General features: G+C 29.6%; 3 protein-coding genes and 1 long non-coding RNA gene across 6 annotated transcripts; 2 read left to right on the plus strand and 2 right to left on the minus strand.

Annotated features, from left to right (window-relative positions):
• The first annotated feature begins 1,525 nt into the window (after nucleotides 1–1,525).
• On the plus strand, nucleotides 1,526–3,907 carry LOC101255980 (F-box protein At3g57590-like). The gene has a single exon (XM_069295255.1). The coding sequence runs from the start codon at nucleotides 2,824–2,826 to the stop codon at nucleotides 3,835–3,837; it is 1,014 nt and encodes a 337-aa protein (XP_069151356.1). The 5' UTR covers nucleotides 1,526–2,823; the 3' UTR covers nucleotides 3,838–3,907.
• Nucleotides 3,908–4,068: 161 nt separating this feature from the next.
• Nucleotides 4,069–6,395, minus strand: LOC138347292 (uncharacterized). The gene is made up of 2 exons (XR_011220080.1): nucleotides 6,140–6,395; nucleotides 4,069–4,440 (listed from the first exon to the last, which is right to left on the minus strand). It is a non-coding gene; the product is annotated as an uncharacterized lncRNA (long non-coding RNA).
• Nucleotides 6,396–11,906: 5,511 nt separating this feature from the next.
• On the plus strand, nucleotides 11,907–16,167 carry JJH1 (anti-PCD protein-like). 3 transcript variants are annotated; one of them, XM_019212577.3, is made up of 9 exons: nucleotides 11,907–12,201; nucleotides 12,301–12,441; nucleotides 12,980–13,142; nucleotides 13,279–13,396; nucleotides 13,966–14,035; nucleotides 14,128–14,208; nucleotides 14,845–14,901; nucleotides 15,002–15,110; nucleotides 15,488–16,167. In XM_019212577.3, the coding sequence occupies exons 1-9, from the start codon at nucleotides 11,992–11,994 to the stop codon at nucleotides 15,904–15,906; spliced, it is 1,368 nt and encodes a 455-aa protein (XP_019068122.2). In that variant the 5' UTR covers nucleotides 11,907–11,991; the 3' UTR covers nucleotides 15,907–16,167.
• Nucleotides 16,168–16,983: 816 nt separating this feature from the next.
• Nucleotides 16,984–21,023, minus strand: LOC101258936 (protein neprosin-like). Its single transcript, XM_004236186.5, has 7 exons — nucleotides 20,308–21,023; nucleotides 20,133–20,219; nucleotides 19,809–20,021; nucleotides 19,429–19,593; nucleotides 18,628–18,681; nucleotides 18,400–18,546; nucleotides 16,984–17,587 (listed from the first exon to the last, which is right to left on the minus strand). Exons 1-7 carry the CDS (start codon nucleotides 20,494–20,496, stop codon nucleotides 17,210–17,212), a joined length of 1,233 nt encoding a protein of 410 aa, XP_004236234.1. The 5' UTR covers nucleotides 20,497–21,023; the 3' UTR covers nucleotides 16,984–17,209.
• Nucleotides 21,024–24,880: the final 3,857 nt, after the last annotated feature.

Below are 24,880 nucleotides of genomic sequence, written 5' to 3' on the forward strand. Positions count from 1 at the left end.
ACCTCTAGGCTCCGTAATTAAATATCCCAACTTTATAAATCCATTTCTTTAAAAGGTGCATTTTAAAATTAAAGACGCACTTATATCAATTTGAAATGTTCTAGATAGGTATAATGAAAGTATTTACCTGTGAATTATTCTATGGTTAAATTTTGCATAATTAATTTTTCACAAAATAATATCCATATTATCTCATAATTAATTTTTATATGCAAATATTTATATGCTATCAAATAATTTATACTAAAATTGTCATGTTTGAACCAGCCATTACGAGTATACCTCAGGGCGCTAAAAGTGCTAATTAGTAGTTCCTCCGTTCTAATTAATTTTTAGTTTAAGTTAGTTTGAAATTTTAAAAATACAAAAAGAGATTTTTAAATATGTACCGTTATTTAAATGTTACATTCTCAATTTTTAAACTTGTAACGTCGAATGTTTGTAAATTTGAAGAAAAAAAAATAGTTTACTGAAAGTGTATTGTTTTTTGTTTCACTATTTTTCAAGTTTGTTAAGATAGTTACTTTTCTTTTTAGTTTTGTCCATTCAATAGTTTCCATGTGACTAATTTTTTAGGAGTATGAGTTCTAACATATTCATGTCTTTCAATTCCTTTTTGATTTAGGTAAAACTTAGTAGAGCAAACTCTTCGATGTCAATTTGATATTAACAAGATTGTTACAAAATTAGTGAATTAGTACTTCATTGTTGCCCCCTTATCTATATTAGATAACATTTGTTATCAGTTTTGTGGACAACATTATTCAATTACAGTCTTTATTTTGAAACTATGTCTTCCATAAAAGAAGAAAACATTGATATCATAAGAATGTGAAAAAATGTCTCAAATGTGAAACTCTATATGAGTAACGAAAGATACAATCTAATCTACCATGTGTTATACCAAGTGGTTCTAAACTTTTGTAGCTGGGAGCATAAACTTTTCAAAAGAATTTACTCACGTTACGAGATAGAGGTTGCATTTAAGATCTTTTGATCAAGTGAAAAGGTGTTTTAAGAACTCGAGTTTTAAAGTGTTTTCAGTACTTCTCTCTTAATATTATTTAAATGCTCAATTAATTACACATGCCTTTTGAAATCCATGAACACATAAAATGCTTCATAATTTTTCAACAAATACATCAATTCAAGTTCAAAAGAAAAAAATATTTCAATTTTTAATTCAATGTTGTTATAATTCTACCATAAAATTTCTTATTCATTGTAATTTGAAGTTCCTATTTCTTTTTTAATCTCACGAAAGTAGAAATTCTCGAGCTTTTGAGTTCTTTTTTTTTTTGTGGGACATTTTACAGAAATTCTATACATTTGAGGGCCAATTACATTTTATCCTATCTCAAATACATTACTTGATTATTTGATACATTGTAAATAATACATTATTTAATGAAAGAGATGTACCCGAGAAAGATAGATATATCCAAAAAGGGTAGGGATATGTTGGAGAGGGAATGAAAATGTATTCATGAAATTTTTATTTAAAAAAATTAAATAATAACTTTTTCTTTTTAAGAGATTTATGGGATCTTAAGTTGTGTATCGTCGATACTCTTTTCCTAACAGACTGTACCGAGCTCATCTTTGGTCCCAACCTACATGACATGCATGCTGTAAAGCCCAAACTCTCCATTGCCAATTTTTGTGACTTACTAAATTTTGTTTAATATATTTATGATTGAAAAATTACTTGGATAGATGCTTTTTAATAAATAATTACTGATTTAATAAATATTTTTAATTTATTACTATTTATAGCAATATTATGTTAAATCTGTAATATTTATTAAAAGTGAATTAAGTATGCATTTATATGTATTATAACTATTTTATAAAATATATTATGCATGTTTGATAAGAAGTTGACACATTGAATTATAAGTGTATTAAAACGTGAGATAAATATATTATCCATTAATAAAATTGTATTATATGTGAATAATAAATTATTTTTCGTAATATGAATTAAAAGTGTATTATAAATATATTAAAGGTGATAGAATAAAAAAAATATATTATTACTATAAATGATAAATATTTTTTATTTATAGTATATTTATGTAAGTTTCTCTTTATAATTATTTATAAAATTTTGAGGTTATTAATGTTTGATTCGCAGAACGTATAAAAATAATATTTTATAAAGTGTATTAGCAATCAATACATGCTCTTTAGACTCATATGACTAAAGTGCATTTATAATGAAAAAAATTAGAAAATATTAAATGCGTTTGTTAAATTCGTTTACCTCATCAATATTGATAATTGAGATTTATTCTTTATTATGTATGAAAACTTAAGCTTCACATTTAATCTTCATTTTAAAAGATGTTAAAACTGCTAATTAGTAGTTCCTCCGTTCCGATTTAATTTTTTGTTTAACTTGTTTGAAATTTTAAAAATAAAGAGAGATTTTTAAATTTATGATCTTAAATTAGAATATATGGTATATAATTATTTAAATGTTATGGTCTCAATTTTTAAATTTGTCTTATATAGAATATTAAAGTTGGAAAACTTACCATACAAAAGCAACTATTGTTTTTAATTTCACTATTTTTCCAGTTTATTACGCAGTGACTTTTCTTTTTAGGAATTCTTCTTAGTTTTGTATATTCAAAAGTTTCCATGCGACTTTAGGTAATAATTATTTTTTAATTTTTAGCCTTGTTTTTAGGAGTATGAGTTGTAATATATTCGGTCTTTTGATTCCTTTTTTTGATTTAGGTTAGGTTCAAACAATACGTGTAAATTTGCCAAACTCTATATAAATAGTTCTAGGGTTCTCTTTTTTTCTCCATAATCATGGAGAAGTATGGTAATGAATACATAACATCAGAGATTATATCATGGCTTCCGGTGAAATCTATCGTGCGATTCAAATGTGTTTGTAAAGCTTGGAACACTTGGATAGAACATCCCAATTTTTCCAAATTGCAGCTAGCCCGTTCTCAAGGCCTTACCCGTCTTTTGTTTGAACTATACCCATGTAAATCGTATCGTTCAAAAAAGAAAAAGAAGCAAAGACGATTAGAAAGATATTCTTTAGAATTCACAAGACGTTTTTATTTTGAAGATATGTTTATATGCTCAAATCACTGCAATGGCCTTGTCTGTCTGTATAGCTCTAAAGACGGTCAAGTTTATTTGTTCAATGTGAGCACGAGGGAGTTTAAGGCTTTACCTGTGTCTGTGGAAGGGGTGAGGAAGAATTCAATGGATCCTAGATTGTATTTGGGATTTGATAAGGTAACGGAAAAATACAAGTTGCTCCATATTATTAGGATACCTAATTCCCCAAGAATAATGAAGCATATGATTCTAACTCTAGGAACCAATTCATGGAGATCAATCAGTATTCCGATAGATTGTTTTATGAATCATGCCAGACATATTTACATTGACGGGTTTCTTTACGGCATAGATACTTGTGCCTACTTTGATTTTAGAGAGGAAAAATTTGGGAATCTTGCACACAAACAACATTGTCGGTGTAGAGTCAGTTTGAATGTGATGCAAACTGCATTACAGGGGAAACTGATTGTGCGGTGCGGAAGGAGTGGTGAAAATGTCATATGCAATGACCCTAAAAAGGATTTTACGGAATTTGTGGATTATCATTCCGATGATATATCAGAGAAAGTTGTGATTCTTGAAACAGAAGAGAGGACGGACAGGCCGACGGAGACCCTGGACGCTGTTTTAGCAACAGCTAGCATTATTAATGCCCCAACTTCTTTGCTGAACCCTGAGCTATTCAGAATAGTACATGTCAGCAGTTTTGTCGACAACGTTATCCCATTAACATCGTTATTTTGAAGTTTTTTCTTTGTACTCGCTTTTATATTATTATATATCTAGATATATATATGTTCAACATTAGATTAAATATTGCCTACATATAATTTACTAGATATATGGATTAAAACGATAAAAATATAACTTAGCGACATGTGGTTCAATATATATATTAAATATTAGTAGTCTAAATAAAGAGCATGTACTGATTGATGGCTAATATACTCTAATAATGGAAAAGAAATAAAGAGATGAGAAGAAAACATTGATATGGATTCCACAAGAATGGGAAAAAATGATACAGAGCATGTAACACTATTCAAATAAGATTAATTCAGCTGAATCAAATTCCCAGTGATCACTAAATTCAACAACAGTCCCAAAATTGTACAAACAACAATAGCACAAATTTTGATAAAAATAGCAAAAACAATATCACATGACGAAGATATATAATCCAGTAAATTGTGGTGAGAAAAAAGCAGAACAACGAACGAGAAGAAGGAAAAGGAGGAGGAGCAGGAGGGCTAAAAAGAAAGAACCTGACCTTGATTTTTGCTATAGATAGCTGGCCAATGAATTGGATAAATAGTTGCTGCTCTTCAATTGATCTAATAGAAGTACCTGGAACATCATGATAATCAACATCTGTGTCAGTGTTAAGAAAATAAAGATAAAAGCACTTCAATCTGAAAAACCTGACTTACGCATAATCTGAAGTAAATATAGCCCCAAAATGTCCAAGAAACAAGATGCTAGTCTAACTGACTTTTCACTGATTTCAACAATTCAAAAGATTATCTAACCAAGAAAAACTAATGCAGTCATATCACGTATGATAATTACACTAATAGCACAAACTGCTTTAAGTCCACATAAATGAATTATACACAGTGAAACAGAGAAAGATGCTATTCATAAACTGCATAGGTTCATTAAGTTCTGTGACACATTTTTTTTTTTTGAAAAGGTTAACTGGTATTATAAACAAAAGGAGTACTTGTGCACCTACATAATTACATCAAAAGTATGAAGGAACAGTCCAAAACAAAATCTATCACCACCTATGTTGTATTCCTCAACATTAAGGTATGCTCGAGACCTCCAAAAAGGCAGTAACAAGCTAAAACAAGAGACTAATTACAGAATCAACTGTCTAAAAATAGGGTAATATCCCCTATATCCTTAGGTACAGAGTATATACACCAAAAGTAAAGGTTGCTAAACAGTTCATCTCTATACTTTGGAAGGGAATGCTCTTGTTCTCAAAACATCTCTTGGTTATGTTATCTAGTCACAATTTTCACAGGTAGCTAGCTACTTGTGCCTTTGCAACAGTAGATTTGATCATCTAAATTCTCTGTAGATCTCCAACGATAAAACTATATTAAGGTCTCTAGCAACTGATCTTAACACAAGAGTCGAGACTTGCCGAAAAGATGCAAGATGCAAACATCAGTCGACCCGATACGGTAGATACATTCAGGCCAAGCCATCTAACTCCTAGTAACCAAATTTTTCCATCATTACTCTTACTATGTGAAGAAGCTTGTCCTTCTTTGAATAGAGACTCTTCACCAAACGGATGGAAGAAGTTAGATCAAGGGGGAGGTGGAGACTAAAATCCAGTAGCAGCAGTCTAGCATGCATTGATTGTTAGGGGAAAAAAGACTTTTGAAGCTGGTAGTTTATAACAAGTTGAACACAATTGTATGGCTATAAGATGCAAAATTTAAAGTTAAATTATCTCTAAATAAACAATTTTGGCTTTTTTTTCTTAGACAAATTACAAAGAGGAGTGTATAACGTAAAATAGAACAGATGGAGAAAGAGGTTCAGCTAACAACACTAGCAAAGCATCTCATTTCTGTTTCATATTATTAGGTTTGTCAATCAGTCGAGATTGTTAGCACGGTTCATATACTACATTAGGAGGTGGGTCGTTCTACTACACTACCTCACTAGATATTGTATATTCTCCTTCACCTAAACAATCTTCCTTTCGTAAAGAATCATGTTTTGCAACTGGAACAATTTACAAATTGAAGTTGAGCAAGTAGTAGATATCAGTCGCCTCTTGCATCTAGGATACTGCCCAAAAACTGGAAAACCAACAAGACTTAGCAGATACAGCAACAAGTGAAAAAAAAAAAGAAGAAGCTAAAGCACATCAATTACCAGCCAAACTTAAAAATGGACGAATTTTCAGGAAAAAAAGCCAAATATGCATAAAACAAATAGTAATTTTGTGAATAGTGATTAATACACATGAGCAGATACCATCAAATTTGTAAATGATTAGGGCAAAAAGTAGATAACTTACCAGCATTTTAAAATCTCATAAATTATAACTCTGAGAAATCAGTGAAGAAATCAGCAATTTTGGACTTTCTGGCAGGCTATTTTGGACTCTCCAGTGAGAGAAGGACTGGACAAGTTTGAATTCTCTGTAAGTCCCACAATTTCATTAGTAGAATATAAAAGTAAAATATATATATATATATATATACAAAAAAATGTTAAATTAAAAGTTGAATGAAAAAAAAAATCCCATATTCCAAAATACTCTTACAAACTGGTGACGGCTTTCCTCAAATATTGTTGTATATTTTTTTAAATACAAGGTAACTAAAAGTAAAATATATATATACAAAAAAATGTTAAATTAAAAGTTGAATGAAAAAAAAAAAGGCAACTTTCACATATAGCAAACAAAAAATTTATATTTGTATAATATAGCAAACCTTGCATAATTGCGCTCCATAGCAAACATAAAAACTGTATAATTCGCTATACATATACAATTGTATAATTCACAGGCCTAAATTGTATAATTTGCTGGCCTAAATTGTATAATTCGCTGGACTATTTTGCTGCAATTGTATAATTAGCTTTGCATACAGTTGAATCGAATTAAAATGTATGTATATTGCATAATTATAAGTGTATAGCAAGAAGATATATGTTTTTCTCGCTTTATACAAAAACAGAAACACAATATATACACTTCTGTTGTATAAAGCTAGAAAAAATTGTATTTCACTGCAATTGTATAATTCTTTGGCCTTTTTCTCTGCAATATTTGAAGTAAAATGTTTGTAAATTATATAATTAAGTGTATAACATGAAGATATACATTTTTGCATGTGTATATACAATTTTCTCTCGCTTTATACAAAACAGAAACAGAAATTATACACTTTTGTGTATAAAGCGAGAGAGGCGAGAATGGGAGAGTGGCGAGCGAGACTTCTGGGAGAGAGACGCCTGGCAAATTTTTGCCAATGTTTGCTATGGAACACAATTAAATCAAACCCTTGCTATTCTATTTAATTTAGGTTATTAGTTTGCTATTATATACAATTTTCCCAAAAAAAATCCCCTATTCAAAAATACTCTTACAAACTGGCGACGACTTTCCTCGAATATTTTTGTATATTTTTTCAAATACAAGGTAACTAAAAGAGATATTTTCTCTCCGCGCCATCTTACGCACACATAAGTTGAAAAAAAATCACTTCCGTTCAGTTTAGAAATTGAGATCGAACAATTTAAATCATTTTAGTGATCACCGGGTTACATTCTTGATGCGATATTAAAGAGATATTACTGAAACAATTTATGAAAAATTGATGTCAATTAAATTATGGCTACCGACTTACGGGGAGATAGAAACCCAAACACAGTCATACCGGTTCAATCGAATCCATTAATTTTTACTCAAACTGTAAAGTTGTGTTAACAAATTCATTTTGTATGTACAAGTATTAACTTCAAAACTCAGTTATTATCACTCAACATCATCGTTCTAAAATTTGGAACCCATAAAAAATTCAATTCCTTCAACTCAACTTTGAAGTTGTGTTAACAAATTCATTTTGTATGTACAAGTATTAACTTCAGAACTCAATTATTATCAGTCATCGTTTTAAAATTTTGAATTCCTTCAACTCAATTGATTTACGCACTCTAATCAAAAATAAAAATTTAAAATATCAAACCATATAAAATTAGTTTAACACGGAAAAATCTACTCCTAATATTTATAAAAACAAAAAGATGCAATTCAAACAACGTGAAGAAGGTGCTTTCACTTTCACTTTACATAACCTCTCTTCTCACCCCACTGCATTTCTCCGGCTTTGCTCCTCTGCGATTTTGTGCTTACAGTAAGTGAAATTTTTTTGCTCCTCTCTCTTCTCAAATTTCTCAATTTTGCTTACATTTCAATCTCAATTTGCTTACATTTCATTCTCAATTTTGCTTGCATTTCAATTTTGCTTTTATTAAGTGCAATTTCTTTTTTACTTCTTCTCTTCTTGTCCCGTTCAATTTCAATTTTGCTTATGATAAGTGCAATTTTTTTTCTCCTGATCTTTTGCACACTGCAGTCAGCAAGTTCAATTCACAGCAAGTTCAATTTCAATTTTCTATTAATTCAATCAATCGATATACATGTGAACTGGGAAATTACTTGAAAATTGGTGTTTAGAGATAATAGATGCAATACCACTTTTTCCTCATCCGAAAAGCAACAAGTGGCCTTATAGTTTGTCTACATTCAAGTATGCTGCATCCACTATAATTCATTTATCAATTCTTGAGTCATATTCTATGTGAATTATCGGGAGACAGTTTGAACTTTATTGTTTAATATAAAATTTATTTAAGTTATCTACATTCAAGTATGTAAAGGAATCGTTAATTGCAATGAGATTGACAATTTAAAATATAGTTATAAAATAGTTATATGAAGTAAATATGAATAAAATATTGTGAGGAATTGTTACATTATGAAATACACAATTCCAAACAATTAATATATATAATTTATTATTATTTTTTTGGAGTTATTTGTGTTACTACATAATAATTTATTTGACATTTTTGAAAATTGTCCATATACTTTACATGTTATCCTATTTTTTTAATGTTTTGCACCTTAATCTCTTTAATTCATTACAAAATCATAAAATTTTAGTCATTTGTTATAATATAACACCTTGATTTTTGTTTTCAAAATTTTATTGATACATAATAAATTCTATGTAGTTTAACTCAATGTTCTAAAATGTAGTTATAGTTTTACCGTTATTTAATTCAAATTTTTTTAAAAAAAATTACTACATTCTGAAAGTCATGCCTATATAAGGTAATAATTAACTTTTATAAATTTTAATTGTAACTTCGTAGTACTTTTTTTTAGTTAAATTTAAAATTTTATTTTTTCGTAATTTATTTTGAACAAATTATTTATTTAATATTTAAATTTTAAATGAAAACTTTTGTATGTTTAGATAGCTTGGAAGTAACAAAAGATGTCTTTTCAAGAAGGGAGCAACTAAAGTGATTGTTCCAATTATAATTGTCTTTTGGCAGAAAAAAGTTATTTATTTATGAAGGAACATAACTCTATGAAATTAAAAGTCATCTCTACTAATGAAAGAACATAACATGACTATTATGAAAATTTATAAAAATACAAAGCATTCATAAAAGTAGCGAATTCAATTGCATATATGTTTTGGCTTTGTAGTATCTTGATATAGAATTGTTTGTGATCACTAAAATAATATACAAACAATAACTTTTGCAAAATAGTATTTTTCACACCTCACAGTTTTTAATTTCTTTGTTAATTTTCTTCTAACATATTTTCTTTTTTAGATTATCTCCAACCCATCTCTATTTTACTCTTTGTTCTTTATATTTAGAGAGTAAAATAGAGATGAATTCTTCACTCCCCCTATATATTACTCCCTATCTCCATTTATAGAGAGATGAATAGTAGTTCTCTATTTCACTTTTTGATTATTTTAGTATTATTTCTATTATATCATTCATTAGTCTTTATTATATGCAATTAATTTTCTAATATAATATAACATCTAAAAATATATTTATTGACAAGTTACTATTTCTATCCGAATTAATAATTTTTTTTAAAGAAAATATTGTCACTTCAATAATGTAATTTTAAATTATTTTAGTGTTATTTATATTATATGAGACTATTAATTAAGTCTTTAATTTTTGAATTATTTTTTAAATAATATAACATCTAAAAAAACATACAATGAATAAGTATACTATTTTCATCACGAATAAACAATTTTTCTAAAAAACTTTTTAAAAAAAAAATAAGAATTGTCACTTTAAGTATTCAATTTAAATTATAATTAATTTTCACTATAAAGAATACACAAAATCTACATGATAGTTCAAACAATTTTACTTTTATGTTATAGAGATAAATTATTAAACTACACTTTTTAATGAGCATGAAAATTTAAAATGAAATAAGGGAAGTAAATTTGTACACAAATAATTGGATACAAGATGAAATTGTTAATTTTAACAATTTTTAACTACATAGAAAAAAGATTCAAATTAACACTTGATTAAAGATTAACAATTGATTCAAAGATTGAGCAACAAAAAAAAACAACAACAGATAGGAACTCATTGCCTCAATTAGATTCGAACGGAAAATTGGGGTTATACTTTTTTCTACCCCCTTTTTAGGGGTTTTTCAATCTTTGCTTTTGAAGAAGAAAGCGCATCCTTCTTCACCTTCTCATCATCGACCATAACTAGGGGATCATGCAATTTTTTCGATCTATTCTCAGTCGAACCTATGTCTTCATGTTCATAAACACAATTAGTGTCGGATGACATTATCTGGGTAATATCTAAACTGAATGAAGGAGGATCCTGCATAAATATATCAGAACTTTGAATTTTTTTAAAAAAAACTATCAATTATGAGCAAAAGTAACAAAATAAAAACAATATCTAGAAGGAATGAGAAATTCCTTGTATGGAGAGAGAAATAAGATTGAAATTCAAAATTAGAATGATATAATCACGAGAGAGAAAACATGGCGCGATTTCAAGAGTGATATATTGGAGAGAGAAACGTGGGTTAGGGATGGGAGGTTATGTATTCGGGAGTTGGGTTTAAGGAATAAAAAAAAGGAATTTTAGTAATGCTTTAAAAAGGAAGGAAATAATGAAAATAAATAAACTAATGATGTGTATGTAAGTAATTTTTTCATTAAAGAATATTAGAGTTATCATTACACAGACAAAGTGATTCAATTAAAATAAAGTGTAACTATTCTATGTGAGATATGGTAATTAAAGACTAAAGTAATTAATTTTGATGGATTTAAACTTAAGATTGTAATAGTTGGACTAAAATTAAGTATTGAGCTTGAGAAAATGATGAAGTTAAAAACTTAAGTTAACTAAATTTGGGAAAATTATGCGGTTATGCAAATTTATACTACTTAATTACTCATGATAGCTATATTTTGTTATAATTACCACTCACGACTAACATTATACATTAATTATGTTAGCTGACTTTGAGTTTGTATAATTAGTCACGTTTGTATGTGTATAATTCGCCAAATATACAAATACGTATGTATAATGTATAATTATCTAACTGATATATATATATATATATATATATATATATATACGCGCGCGCACACACGGTTCACCTCTCTCCCACACTTGGCCCTCTCTCGCTCGCCATATATATACAAATATATATATATATAATATATAATTATCTAACCGGTAATATATATATATACACACACACACAATTCACCTCTCTACCACTCTATCACTCTCTGTCCTCTCTAACGGGTAACATGTAGTTTTGAATTGTAATTATCAAACTATAGCTATGGAATAATTTAGCTATTTTTGAGTGGCTATATGAAAGTTCATCACTAAAATTTAACAAAATATTTGTATCTTATTTATGAATAGTATATAAATAATTATAAAATTTGTATTATATAATTTATCCCTCATTTTGGTTATTTTTGTGGTTGGTTTCCAATAAACCAAAATCAAATCAAATCAAATATTAATTTCTTTTAATTAGTTTGATTCGAATTGTGGTTCACTTTGACTTTTTAACTATAACCATAAATTGTCCTAGTTAGAGGTGTCGAGTTTGGATTTATTTAACCACAACCTTTCTTAGGAATAATTTTAAATGTAATTTGAATTTGATCGAATTTCAATTAAAATCAAATAAAATAAAATAAGAGGGTAGGGCTTATACTAAATACTACATAAGAATAAAGATTCATATCATCAACATAAGGCAAAGAAACGACGAGGGAAGATCCATAACTGAATGATATAGAAATGGGTTTGAAAATTGGAGGGAGAATTGAAAAAGTAAACGGTAGAGAACTAACTTACAGTGAGTTCGCCGAGAAATATATGTCCCAGAACCAACCTGTGCTTCTTACAGGACTTATGGACGATTGGAGGGCTTGCAAAGACTGGGTTTCACCTAATGGAAAACCCAATCTTCACTTTTTCTCTACCCATTTTGGGAAATCCAAAGTTCAGGTAAGATATTACTTTTTTTCGACCCAATTCGTTAAAACCCCTAATTTCGACTTTTTTTTTAGGTTTTTGGGTTTGTGGTCAGTTACTGGTGATTTGCAGGTTGCAGATTGTGGGACTAGAGAGTTCACTGATCAGAAGAGAATAGAAATGACTGTTTCTGAATTTGTTGATCGCTGGCTTCATGATGGTGGTGCTGGTGGCGGGTCTTTATTGTATTTGAAGGATTGGCATTTTGTAAAGGTATCAACTTTGGGTCCGCTAAAATGTGAAATAGCTAAATTCAATGTTGTGATGCTTTTGTGAATCTTTTTTTTTTTTGTATTAGAACTCTTTCTTGAAGGAAAATTAGCCATATGGATGCAATTGATATATGTGCTACTGATCATTGATTTCGTAAAGTTTGCTCTACTCCTGCTGTGAAATAGTGGAATACTAATAATTTATTCTTGGAGAAAGAAAAATGCTGTCCAAATAAAAAGATGAGTTTTGTTAATTGCTATCAGCACACATTAAGTAGAATGAAGAGTGTTGAAATAATGGTTTGTGGATAGTTATTATCTATGATCCTAACAATCAGGTCGATATATGGCTATAGCATATTGTTTGACCCCCGCACTTAACATATTGTGGAGGGAGACTCTATTTTTAAGAAGCTTTGCTTGCAGAAATTTTGTACTCCTTTTCGCTATGATAATGTTTGTTCAGGATTTAAGTCAGCTGATAAATCTCTTTTTTTTCAGCATAGTAGCTAATTTTGAAAACGCAAACTTCTTTTTAGGAATATCCGGAGTATATTGCATACAGAACTCCCATGGACTTTTCAGATGACTGGCTGAATTTCTATCTTGACAAATTTCATATGCATAACGATCCTGATACATATAGTGAGAGAAATGATATAACTTGCTCTGACTATCGTTTTGTATACATGGGATCAAAAGGTCTGACCATCGTCGCGGTAATTTCTTTCTTGTAAGACACGGTTGTTATTTTTCATGGCTCTAGCAATAAATTAGTTTGTTTTAATCAAATATCTAATACTTTTGGGAAGTTTTCAAACTTTTGAAATGGATGTAGGAACATGGACACCTCTTCATGCTGATGTATTCAGGTCATACAGTTGGTCTGCAAATGTCTGTGGAAAAAAACAGTGGTATTTTCTGTCTCCAAGTCAACAACACTTGGTTTTTGACAGGTGCAGTACATTCTTTTGTTATCCATGGATTTCTTCAGACCACTTTTCTTTTCCTGTCAACATTTTCCATAGACTTTGGAAATGATACTGAGTTGAAACTGTGAATGTTTGGAAAAAATTGTCTGATTGACTGAGAAAGAAATGTACTCTGCGGAACCCTGAAAGTTCTGATGTCAAGGTCTTAGCAGATGCGCCATATCAACACAGAAATGTATCTCAAAAGAAGTTTGCACATATTATATGTTGGTTTTACATATATTCACAATCTTCTATAGATGGCTGTCACAGAATACTAAAATAGGAACGTCATACACGTATAACTATCAGTTTCCTAGATCAATGCATTACAAAATGATACAAAATTCAAATCTACACGTTTTATGTGTTTCCTTTCATACTTTCATTGATAACTATTAACTTGTAATGGCACTTATGATTGATTTAAAGTGATAAAGTTTCCCTGTATTGCTATAAGTGAATTACTTCAACAGGTAAAATGATGTTAGTGGAACAAATGATGCTTGCTATCTTCGGTGAGTTCACATAATCTATACTCTTTGTTTACTCAGGAATATGAAAAGTTCCGTATATGACATCTTTGCTGAAGTTTCTCAATCAAAATTTCCTGGATTTGAAAAGGTAATTCGCTAGTTGCTTTTTCCATGAAGTATGTCTCTCTGGCAATTTTTCCTTGGGATTCAAGTGTTCATTTTTTTCCATCATGAGTTCAGGCTGTCTGGTGGGAGTGCACCCAGGAGGAAAATGAAGTAATCTTTGTTCCCAGTGGATGGTATCATCAAGTTCATAATCTGGTATTGTTGCTTTAATCAAATGTATCTTATTTGTTATTCCCTATGTTTCTTCATAGCGTATAATTATCTACAGCTTTTCATTCAACTGAAAAACTTGAGTAGTCTACCTTGTATTAGATCCTAACTTCCTATTTTTATTACACTGCTTACTGCTTAGTGCTTTCTATAAAGCTGACCCATGGCTTATGGGGTTTAGTGCTAAAATTGAAACATGTACAACTGCAATTTGCTCTCTTGGAAGGTTTTAATCTTGAGTTCCATAAAGGGATCTAATAGTGAGGTGATTACTATCCCAGTTACATCCATCACATATTAGATAAGATGAATTACTTTAGTTTCAGATTAAATATCTTCCACATATACTGGACATAACTGTTTAACACGGACAGGTCATATATATTTCTATAAGGGGATACATTGTTGACTTGGATCTGTTTCTCATAACAATTGACAATAGATTCTGGTAAAAGAAGGATCATTTTAATTGTTCGTATATGGCTGTTGGAAGGAAGATAGGATCAATCTTTACATGTTATTAAGCTGAAAATTGCATTTGAGATACTACTTTCTCGTATTTACTTTAAGGATCTAGGGCCTGTATTTCTGCTGAATCAAAGTATGTTACATGAATTGCAGGAGGATACCATATCCATAAATCATAACTGGTTCAATGGATATAATTTATTTTGGGTGGTAAGTAAAGTTGCTATAAAATCTTGCTTAATAGCCTTTACATGAATATAGTTATTATCTTTTCCTCAGAAATTAATCATATCTATATATGTGATATTAGTGGGATTTGCTTTTAAAAGATTACAACGAGGCTAGTGAATACATTGAAGACCTCAAGGGATGTGATGACTTTGAGGAGCTTTGCCAACGAAATCTTGCCGCTAATACAGGTCTGCCCTTGATCATAGCGAGATAATGGTGGGGTCCTGGGGGGTGTACAGCATTGTGTAACGAACTTACAATTTTGGCTTAGCTGAGTCTTCTAACATGACTGCTTTGTTATCTTCTGTTGAAATTCTTTGCGAGTTCACTTAAAGAAGGGAGAACAGTAATCATCTTATTATACTAATATATTACTCATATATAAATCTACTTGACCTATCAAAAAACTTATATTTTATAAAATCTACCGCCGTCTGTTTTTCACTTTTCTCTTTTTAGTTCTTGGATAGTTTGAACAGTCTTATTATTATAGTTTGAGTTCTGATTGATGGCGCCAGCATCTTGAGTCTTGACAATCCGGCTATTTTTTCCTTTTCTTTTGTAGGAATGAATTTCTATGACTTCTTCATCTTCATTGTGCGCTTTGCATTTGCAAACGTAGTCCTACTACATACACTTGCCCATGTAAAGAATGAAACAAGTCGGAAACCATCAAAAGCACTGCAGCATATATATTTTAACCTCGAATCAATAAGAAACGTCGCTGTGAAAATGAAGCCCATAAATACAGGGGACAGGCAAGGTGTTTTACTTGACTTGAGGAAAAACTTGGAGGATCACTCGTTTATAGAGCTCTGTGCAGCTGTTAGAAAAACATATGAACTGATACATGACCAAGATGAGACGACCCCTACATTATTGCAGTGTACTAGTTCTGTTAGATCTCAAGTTCAGAGTTCTGAAGACCTCGTTGCCTTTATCAATGATGCTTTGACTAAACGAGGTGGTGCTTTTTCTTGTTAGGAATATCTGTACACATATATGAAGCAAGAAGTTCATGTTCTTTGCATATCGATAGAGGACATCACGCCTGATTCTCAAGGAAAAATTGAATGTTTTTAGGATGATTCTACTACTATTTTTTTCTTAAATGCTTTGAACATGTTGGAGAAGTAAATATTCCTGCATTTTACTTGTATTAGTCATGGTCTGAACTTTGAAAATTGTACGTCTACCACTTTGGAACAGTTTATTTGAATTTAGGCTTGCCTAACTATTGACGGATGTTTGAAGTTTCATATGATCGAAGTTTGTGCATATATAGTTAGAAGTTTGTTCCGACAAAAATAATTGACTGTGGCTGGCTACATATATTTTAACTACTTTACTGCACATGAAAATCAAAGACTGCATGATCCACAAGTATGACGTTCTTCAGCTTACCTAAAAATTGACTTGGACTTTTTAAACAAAGGAACCAAATCCCTGCTACAAGTTGTCTTTTTATATTATTTTCTTGATAAAAACCATGTTCTTGATTAGTGAACTTGGATTGTCTTCATTTATGGGATGCTTTTGTTGGGTTGACTAGGCCTCTAACTTCTCTTATAAAAATAAAAAAATATGTATTATTTGATTATTATAATGCCTGGGAAGGTTCATAAATCATAACTTAAAAGACTTAGGCCAGTTAAATTGTATTCTCCCTATGCTTCCCACATGCAATATCTACATGAACGTTGCTATCAACATTATCTCACTAGAAAAATTATTTGAAAAAAAAATGAAAATTTTCTAGCTTTCTGTATCTGTAATCTCACTGGCACAGAAGAAGACAGATACATTGGGTAATTGAGTTCCCCAACCTACTATTTAGCTCCACGAAGTCTCAAATTCAATTTTTATAGTTAAGTCTTGCTTAATAGAGTTACTCGATATTAAAATTAATTGAGAGAATGTGCAAAGAAGTTGATCATGATTATTAAAATCATTTTGGTTAATACACCTTGGACTTTGAATTTCCAAGTTCCAATGGTAGGTGTGGTGGTTCAATTTTTCTACACACAATTGACGAAAAAATAAACTAAAATAACATAGATATAGATTGTAAATCGATACTATCAACTTTTCACCAAAAAATTTACATCAGCTTATAATGGTCAAATAAGTAAATTTCTAAGCAAACCAAGATTTTTATGTGAAAGAATCATAGAAATGACCCAAACCCTTCTAAAATCCTAGGTCAAAATAGGGACACAAAAGACCAAAAAATTAAAAATAGGACACTCTACAAGACCAAAATGAAATTAATTGCACTCCTTTTCCATTATGGACACCTTGAACTTCTTCCAGGACCACCATAGTAAAAATAATTACCCCAAACATTATTTTTTCCAGCTCTAATATCATAGCAATTTGGATGGTCAGCTAATAGATGAAGATTTGACAAAGGAATCAAGTTATTATCCCAGTCAACAACTTGCAAATTTCTAAAATAAGAAGCTTTTCCAAATCCTTCATCAGCAAAATGTCCACTTCCCATTTGTGTTGAAGTGTGATACCCCATTGATCTTGAATTCACTACTTCACCTCCAAATTGTACCATACTTGCATGTCCTCTTAAATGGCTAAACAAGAAATCTGGCCAGTATCCAACTAATAGACCCGACCCGAATTCTAGCCACCAGTGTCCATGCTTTGGATCCTACACACAAGACAAATTAATTAGTTGTTCTAGTTATCGAATTATTTAAAAGATACCGTAGAGACCCTGTAATAGGTTCACGAATATCATTAATGTCTACTAGAGAAGGAAGTCGCTAACTATTTTCCACTTAATAAGTGTAGGGGAGAGGGAATCGAGTCTTGGAGAGCTTTATAAAGTCAACCACTACATAATTTGCGCTGACAAAGAAAACTCGAATAGCTTCCCTTCATTCGTTACTATGCCAAGGTCCCAGGTCTTCGAGTCGTTAGTGTAGTATAAGCGGAGCCGAAAGACAAAAATAAAATACCACAATTATTAACGTTATTTTATTTATTCCGTTAATCAATGTGTCTATGACCTAATATATTAAAATACATAAGACCCTTAAAAAAAATGAAACAAGTGTGGAAACAAGAAGTGTAATAGTTCCAAAATATTAAACTGTTGGACCTAAAAGCTGTTAGATGTCAGCTAGCAAGAAAATAGAATATTAAATTGAAGATGCAAAATGGGAAGTTGACTCAGCAATGTTTGGAGAATCTTGCAATTTACTATTCTTAAATATTTTTATTTTTTAAAAAAAAAATAAAAAATTGTAGAGGAATATAATATAATATATATTACTATTACGTTTTTGTCAGCTCAACCAAAAATGTCCCTATACGCATGCCTAAAAGAAAAAAGAAAACGTACTTGATAAACATTTTTTGGTGGGTGGGGGAAGTGCAAAACAGCTAAAAATACTTTTTAATTAAAAAAAATGAAAGAATATAAATATTACAAATTTTTTTTTTAAAAAAAAATATTACCTTCCATATCATTATGCCAATATCAAATTGTCTACCATTAACTGATGATCTTGGAGATATTGCAGCTCCCATAGCAATTCTATTATTTATTTGAACAAAACCTGAGCATAATAAGTTGTAACATCCTGTAGCTTGGTATGCATCCGTCTGCGTTACGAAATTACATTATTAAATTTAAATTTTATACACTAACATATTAAGATACGAAGAAAAATTTAAAATACTTACCGTCCAATAAGTAAAGAACCTAGGATAGTTGTCTCCGTATAATTCCGGGCTGACCTGAATATGAACATGGGACATAATTAATATTTACTATAGTTGAAAATTTATGTTGACTAATAAAAGAATATTAGCTGTTACTATGATATATGGATGTTAGTTTGTTATGACAACTAAATTAGTCGATATTTCACTTTCAAAATTAATCATTTGTTTGTACTAGTGATTGTTACAGCTTAGCAGCAATAATGATTTCTACTACTTTAACGGGTAATTGAATAGACTAAAGTAGGTTCAAATCGCACTTAAAGCAATGTAAAAAAATAGAAAATTTTCGATCATATGTATTTTACTTTTAAAAAAAAATAGTCAAAAAAAAAACTCGTTGAAAATTAACAAACATAAAAATTCAGTCTAATTTATAACAAGAAAATATTAGTACGATTTAATTTTTTAAAGAAGGAAAAATATTTATCTGGACAAAGACAAAAGAAAAATATTGTTGATTTTTGTTATTTGTCTAAAAATTGAGCAAAATTGTTTGGTACATATATTGGTGAAACATAATAAGTACTCAATATGAATTAGTTGAAATTTACATAGCCCCAAAAGGCAATTCTCTTCTTATGAGTCCATTTTTAAGAAAAATCTCTTAAATTAAAAGATACATTAAATATATTAAAATGATTTTTAATCTAATGATTTTAAGAAAGCGGAACAAACAAAGTTAGACTCTACTTTAAGAAGGAAAGTGATAAAATAATGTACATAGGACTTAGAAAATGTATTGCTTATGAATGTACATACCTGCCAACCAGCTTCAATGGTATTAAGATCATTACCAAATGAACCAGAAATGACCCATAGTTGTGACAGACTGAATTCATATTGATCTGTAACTCTTGGTGTCCATACATTAATACTTGCTTTTGCTCCATAATATTGTTCTCCATTCACAAATGCTACTGCATGCTGCCATACACCACACACATCAATTTTTTTTTTCTTCATTTTCACCTTTAGACATATTTTACATTAACTTTTGTAATGTCTTAATCCTACTTTGCTTTTACAAGCAATATCTGTTCCTTATTGAATGTGACATCTTTGAATTAGACTTTATACGCAAAACTTATCACTACCTTGTTCTAAGGTATGCGGAACTGTAAAAAAAGAATTAAAATTACCTCATGGTCATTGCTTGATGTGTCATGTCTAACACCTCTTCTAATTTTTCTACCAAATCTTCTTAATGAATTACTTCTCAATACATCTTTCTCTGTTGTTCTCCTAATAGGAACAGTTCCTTCTGGGCATGATTCTCCAGATACTGTCCAAAGTTGTAAACTTTCTTCCATTATATTCATTGATTCATTAGCTTTAGGCCTCTTTGGAGGTTCCTACATTGCATCAAAAGATTCTTAAAGATCAAAAAAGTTGTTCTTCCAACTCTGTTTATAACTATAAAAAAAAAAGTAAAAATAAATGTTTTTTTTTTCTGAACAAATTACCAATGGCTTCATTCCTTTAAGTTGAGGATGATCAAAAGCTGGTTGAAGATGAGATAAAACACAATCTATTAAATCTCCATCTGGACTCTGCATCATAAAAACCAAAAAAAAAAATCAAATCTTTTTTTCTTACAATCTTGAAAAAGAAACAGAGTATTATATTAAGAAGATATGCCTTAATCGTTCTGACAGGACGCTTGTTGATTTTCTTGAGATAACCCTTTATTTTCTTGAGTTTCAACAATTCTTCCTTTGGCCTGAATGTTTGATTTGCTTGGAGAGTAGACAAAACATGAGTACTAAATGAAGAAAAAATAACAAGGAAAGCAACAAATTTGAAAATGATTGAAGAAGAAGTATTCATGATTTATGGAATGTCCTTTTCTGATTGTTTCTTCTGTTAATATTTGTTGTATTGAACTTGTCTTCTACTGTAATGAGAAGCAACACAACAAGATGATTTATTCCAGAATTTTGTCCATGGAAGAAATACTTGTTGTTTGATCTTCCATATTCTAAAAGAAACAAAACAATTTAGAAGAGTACAAGACAAGAAGAAAGATTCAAAGAGTAAGTTAAAACACGGTTACACACACAACATTTTTCAAGATTCAATTTTTATTTTTATTTTTGATAGAGAAAAATAATTCTATTTGTATAGATTTTATTTTTTTTAAAATGTTTGTGTGTGTTTCTTTGGTTTTGTGTACTGACACGCAGGCTGAATTTGTATTAAAATAGACAAGGAGGGGGGTGGGGTTGGGGGTTAATTAAGTGTTAACCCCACTTACTGTTGTTTCTAGTCAAAAGTAAGGACCAGTTCTTTATTCTAATAGCTGTGTTAACAGAGTTCCAGGCACTCAAATGATACTGATTAAATATTAACAAACTGAGATTTTGGTGTTTCAGCAGATTTATTATATATTCTGTCACGATTTTTGTGATTTTTTTTATATTTTAAAATTAAATTAAAATTTAAATATTAAAAATAATATAAATTATAATATTTGTACGTTAATATAATTAAAATATTTGTCAAAATTTATCTAATTTAAATTTAAAAGAATAAAAAGTATCAAATAAATTACGACGACAAAGAGAATAGTATTCTATATTCTTTCTTCCTTTTTATTTTTTCTGTGGGGAAAGGGGAATCATTACTACTGTTGCTTCACTTGGTTTTCAAGAAATAAATGGATTTCTATTGTTGCTTCACTTGGTTTTCAAGAAAGAAATGGATTAATGATGGGGTTAGAGATTGCGATTTAAGACAGAAGGTTAGTTGATAGTTGAGTGTTCTCTCGCTGAGGTAGGATTGGTGGTAGTACATGAACCTTCATTCTTACCGTTATTCAGGAACGGAGCCAGTCTTCTGTTAGGGGTTCATTCGAAGCTCCTTCGGTGAGAAAGATCTGGTTAAACTTATTTTTTATATATATGTTGTAAATATTGAACCTCTTTGATGAGTTCGTGTGTTTAGTTTTTGAACCCCTTATTAAAAGTTTTAGCTCCGTCATGCAGTGTATTAACACTATTCTCGTAGTTTCTTGTTCTATGATTAAATTATCACTTATACTTTTTGTACTTCAATGTGATTGATCAATCGTGTTTTTATGTGCTTCGATTATCACATTATTCAGCTCGCATTAAAGTTCTTTTATCTTTACGTGTGTTGCTCCTATTCCACGTTATTCTTTTGTTGTTATTGCTCTTATTTTTGTATTCTCTTTTTGGAATTATTTTTTAAAAAATGAGTTGATTAAAAACACAATTTTTTACTTTCTCTCAATTTTATATGTGACATTACACTGAATATATTATTTTTGATGATATATAAATTATTTTATTTATTTATTTTAAAAGACTGTCTGGAAAGACAACCTACCATGTACTATATGTAACAGTAATGAATAACAAGAATTTAAGCAAAGCGTCAGAAATTGTTGGATCAATTTCTATTTTGCAAAAAATTGGGGTCGCTTTCTAATGGACCAAATTTTGCATTTAATGATATACTTATTACAAACGTAATTATGATCACCATTTAATACATCTATATAAAATAAGAAGAAAAAAAATACCACCAACACAACATATCACAGTGATGAAGGAAGGAAAATATTTTTGTCTTATTTTAACATTACTATTATCTTTTATTTTTGCATCATAGACTTCAAAATTTTAATTTAGATAATAAATTTTAAATGTTAAATTTCATATCGAATTAAAATAATGTTACATAAATTAAGATAAAGACGATATTTATTTAGCGTAGTAATATGTATGTTCGCAATGCACAAGGTTCTTGTTTGTTTCGTAGGTTGTCAGCACAATATATTTTTGTCCCATTTTAACAAATTTATTATTTAGTATTATTGTGCAGTAAACAAGGTAAAATATTTTACTATGATATCTCACTTGTCAACCTGCTCTTGCTTTGAGAACACTAACCACCAAAATAATTAAGTAAAAACAAAGTTTTTAACTTCTTTTCATGACTGATTACATATTTGCAACGTTACGTTGTCTGAAAATTTTCACAAATTTGAATGCCTAAATGGGCTTAAAATAAGGCTATGCAAATCCATGTTAATTGGATTAAAAAGGGGGGAAATTATATATAATAGCAAACTAATAATCTAAAAGAAATTGAGTAGCTAAGGTTTGATTTAATTATGCTACATAGCAAAACGTTTGCAAAAAATTGTCAGGAGCCTCTCTCCCAAATATCTCGCTCGCCACTCTCCTCCAATCTCTCGCTCGCCACTCTCCTCCAATCTCTCGCTCGCTTCCTCACTTTTTATACAAACACAAGTGTATAAAAATTGTTTCTAATTGTATAAAGTAGAGAAAATTGTATGATCTCGCTCGCCACTCTCCCAAATCTCGCTTGTCACCCTCGTCTTTCTCACTTATACAAACAGAAGCGAAATGTATAAATTGTGTTTCTGTTTGAGAAAATTGTATATACACGTGCAAGTACATATATTTTCGTCCTATACACTTATTATTATACAATAAAAATACTCCTCTGCCCAGTTTCTTTTGCCTTTCTTTCTTTCTCGTTTTATACAATATTCAAACTGTATCTAATTTCTCTCTTTCTCGTTTTATACAATTCGATTCAATTGTATATTCCTTGTCAAGTCTCTTTTGTCTTTCTCTCTTTCTCATTTTATACAAATTCAAATTGTATATAATCGTTCTATACACTTGTAATAATATAATTCGTTTTATACAATTTTCTGCTCAAGTGTCTTTCTTTTTCTTGTTTTATACAATTTGTTTTATACAATTTGCTTCAACTGTATTTGTATAGCGAATTATACAGTTTATATGTTTGCTATAGAGCGCAATTATACAAACTTTGCTATAGCATACAAATATAAATTTTTTATTTGCTATATATAAAAGTTGTCTTTAAAAAAATTGCCTATCGTATTTTTCAATGTATGTTTAAGTTATTTTCTTTTAGGAATTTCTATTACAAATATGGCAAATATTTCCTACAATTGGTTTATATATGCGAATCGTGTCGGTATTAAATTCATTAATAATTTACCATCCTAGGTCCTACCATTGATTTTTAATCAATGCATGATAAAAATGCGTTTACACACTCAACTTTTCAAAGTCTCAAATTTGGCCCCAGGCACTTTGGATTGTTTTTTTCTTCTCTTTCATATCAAAAATTGACTTGAGAAATTCATGAACAATGATGTAATTATTCCATTAGGCTTAATGAATCTTGACTAATTAATGTACATTTGAATTATTTTCCTTTTTTTTAACGTGGGACTTAATTAAAGTTCAAAATTGAAAATTGATTTAAAGGTTGAGGAACAGTGAGACCACCTTTATTTTTATAAAACTTTGTAATTGCGTATAGTTATAAAACTTTGGTTAAATATTATAGACTTTTAGTACTTTTTTGGAATTTGTTTGATTTTGGGAATCATATGAAAAGTTCCAATCATGTTTATTAACAGTAGAAAAAACGAATAAATTGGATATCAGAAAAGGGATTTATTTTATTTCATTTCATTATTATAGAAGTTGAAATATTGTAAATTATTTGTCAGTCTACTGTCGAACTTTTCTCCTTCACTTTATGCATGTTGTTTAATAAATAATTTCTGAAATATGAAAAGTTTATTAATAGTAACAAACAAAATGTTTCATTCAACCAAGGAATAAATGAAATTGTTAAGTAATAGATAAATCTGACCAGATGGTTGGGATAGTGATAGTCCCATAAGGAAGTGAAAAAAAGTGAACATATTGTCTTTTGAGCCACAAAAAAGTAAAAAAATAAAGTTAAAAATAAAGATAGGGCAACTGGACTTTATTTTATGGATACATTAACACAAAATAAATTTCTATAGATTTAGCACTTACTAATTATTTATTTAGAAAAAATGTCTGAAATATATTTAAATTTTAATCAAAATTATTGTAATAATATCGAACTATAAAAAAGATTATTTGTTCCTTTGCACTATTTAATAATGTATTTTGAAGGTATATATGTATCCAAGTGGACATCATAAATATTGCATCATTATGAATAGCAATGTGTCCACGTGGACATATATATACTTTTAAATACACTATTAAATAGTGTAAGGATAAAATATCCTCCATAAAATTTAATATCTTAACATCAATTTCGACTAAAATTAAAGTATTTTTGAGATCCTTTTTTTCCATTAATTTGACACATCTAATGACTTTCTACATTTGATACT

This window comes from Solanum lycopersicum, chromosome 3 (assembly GCF_036512215.1).
Source record: "Solanum lycopersicum chromosome 3, SLM_r2.1".
NCBI classification, from domain to species: domain Eukaryota; kingdom Viridiplantae; phylum Streptophyta; class Magnoliopsida; order Solanales; family Solanaceae; genus Solanum; species Solanum lycopersicum.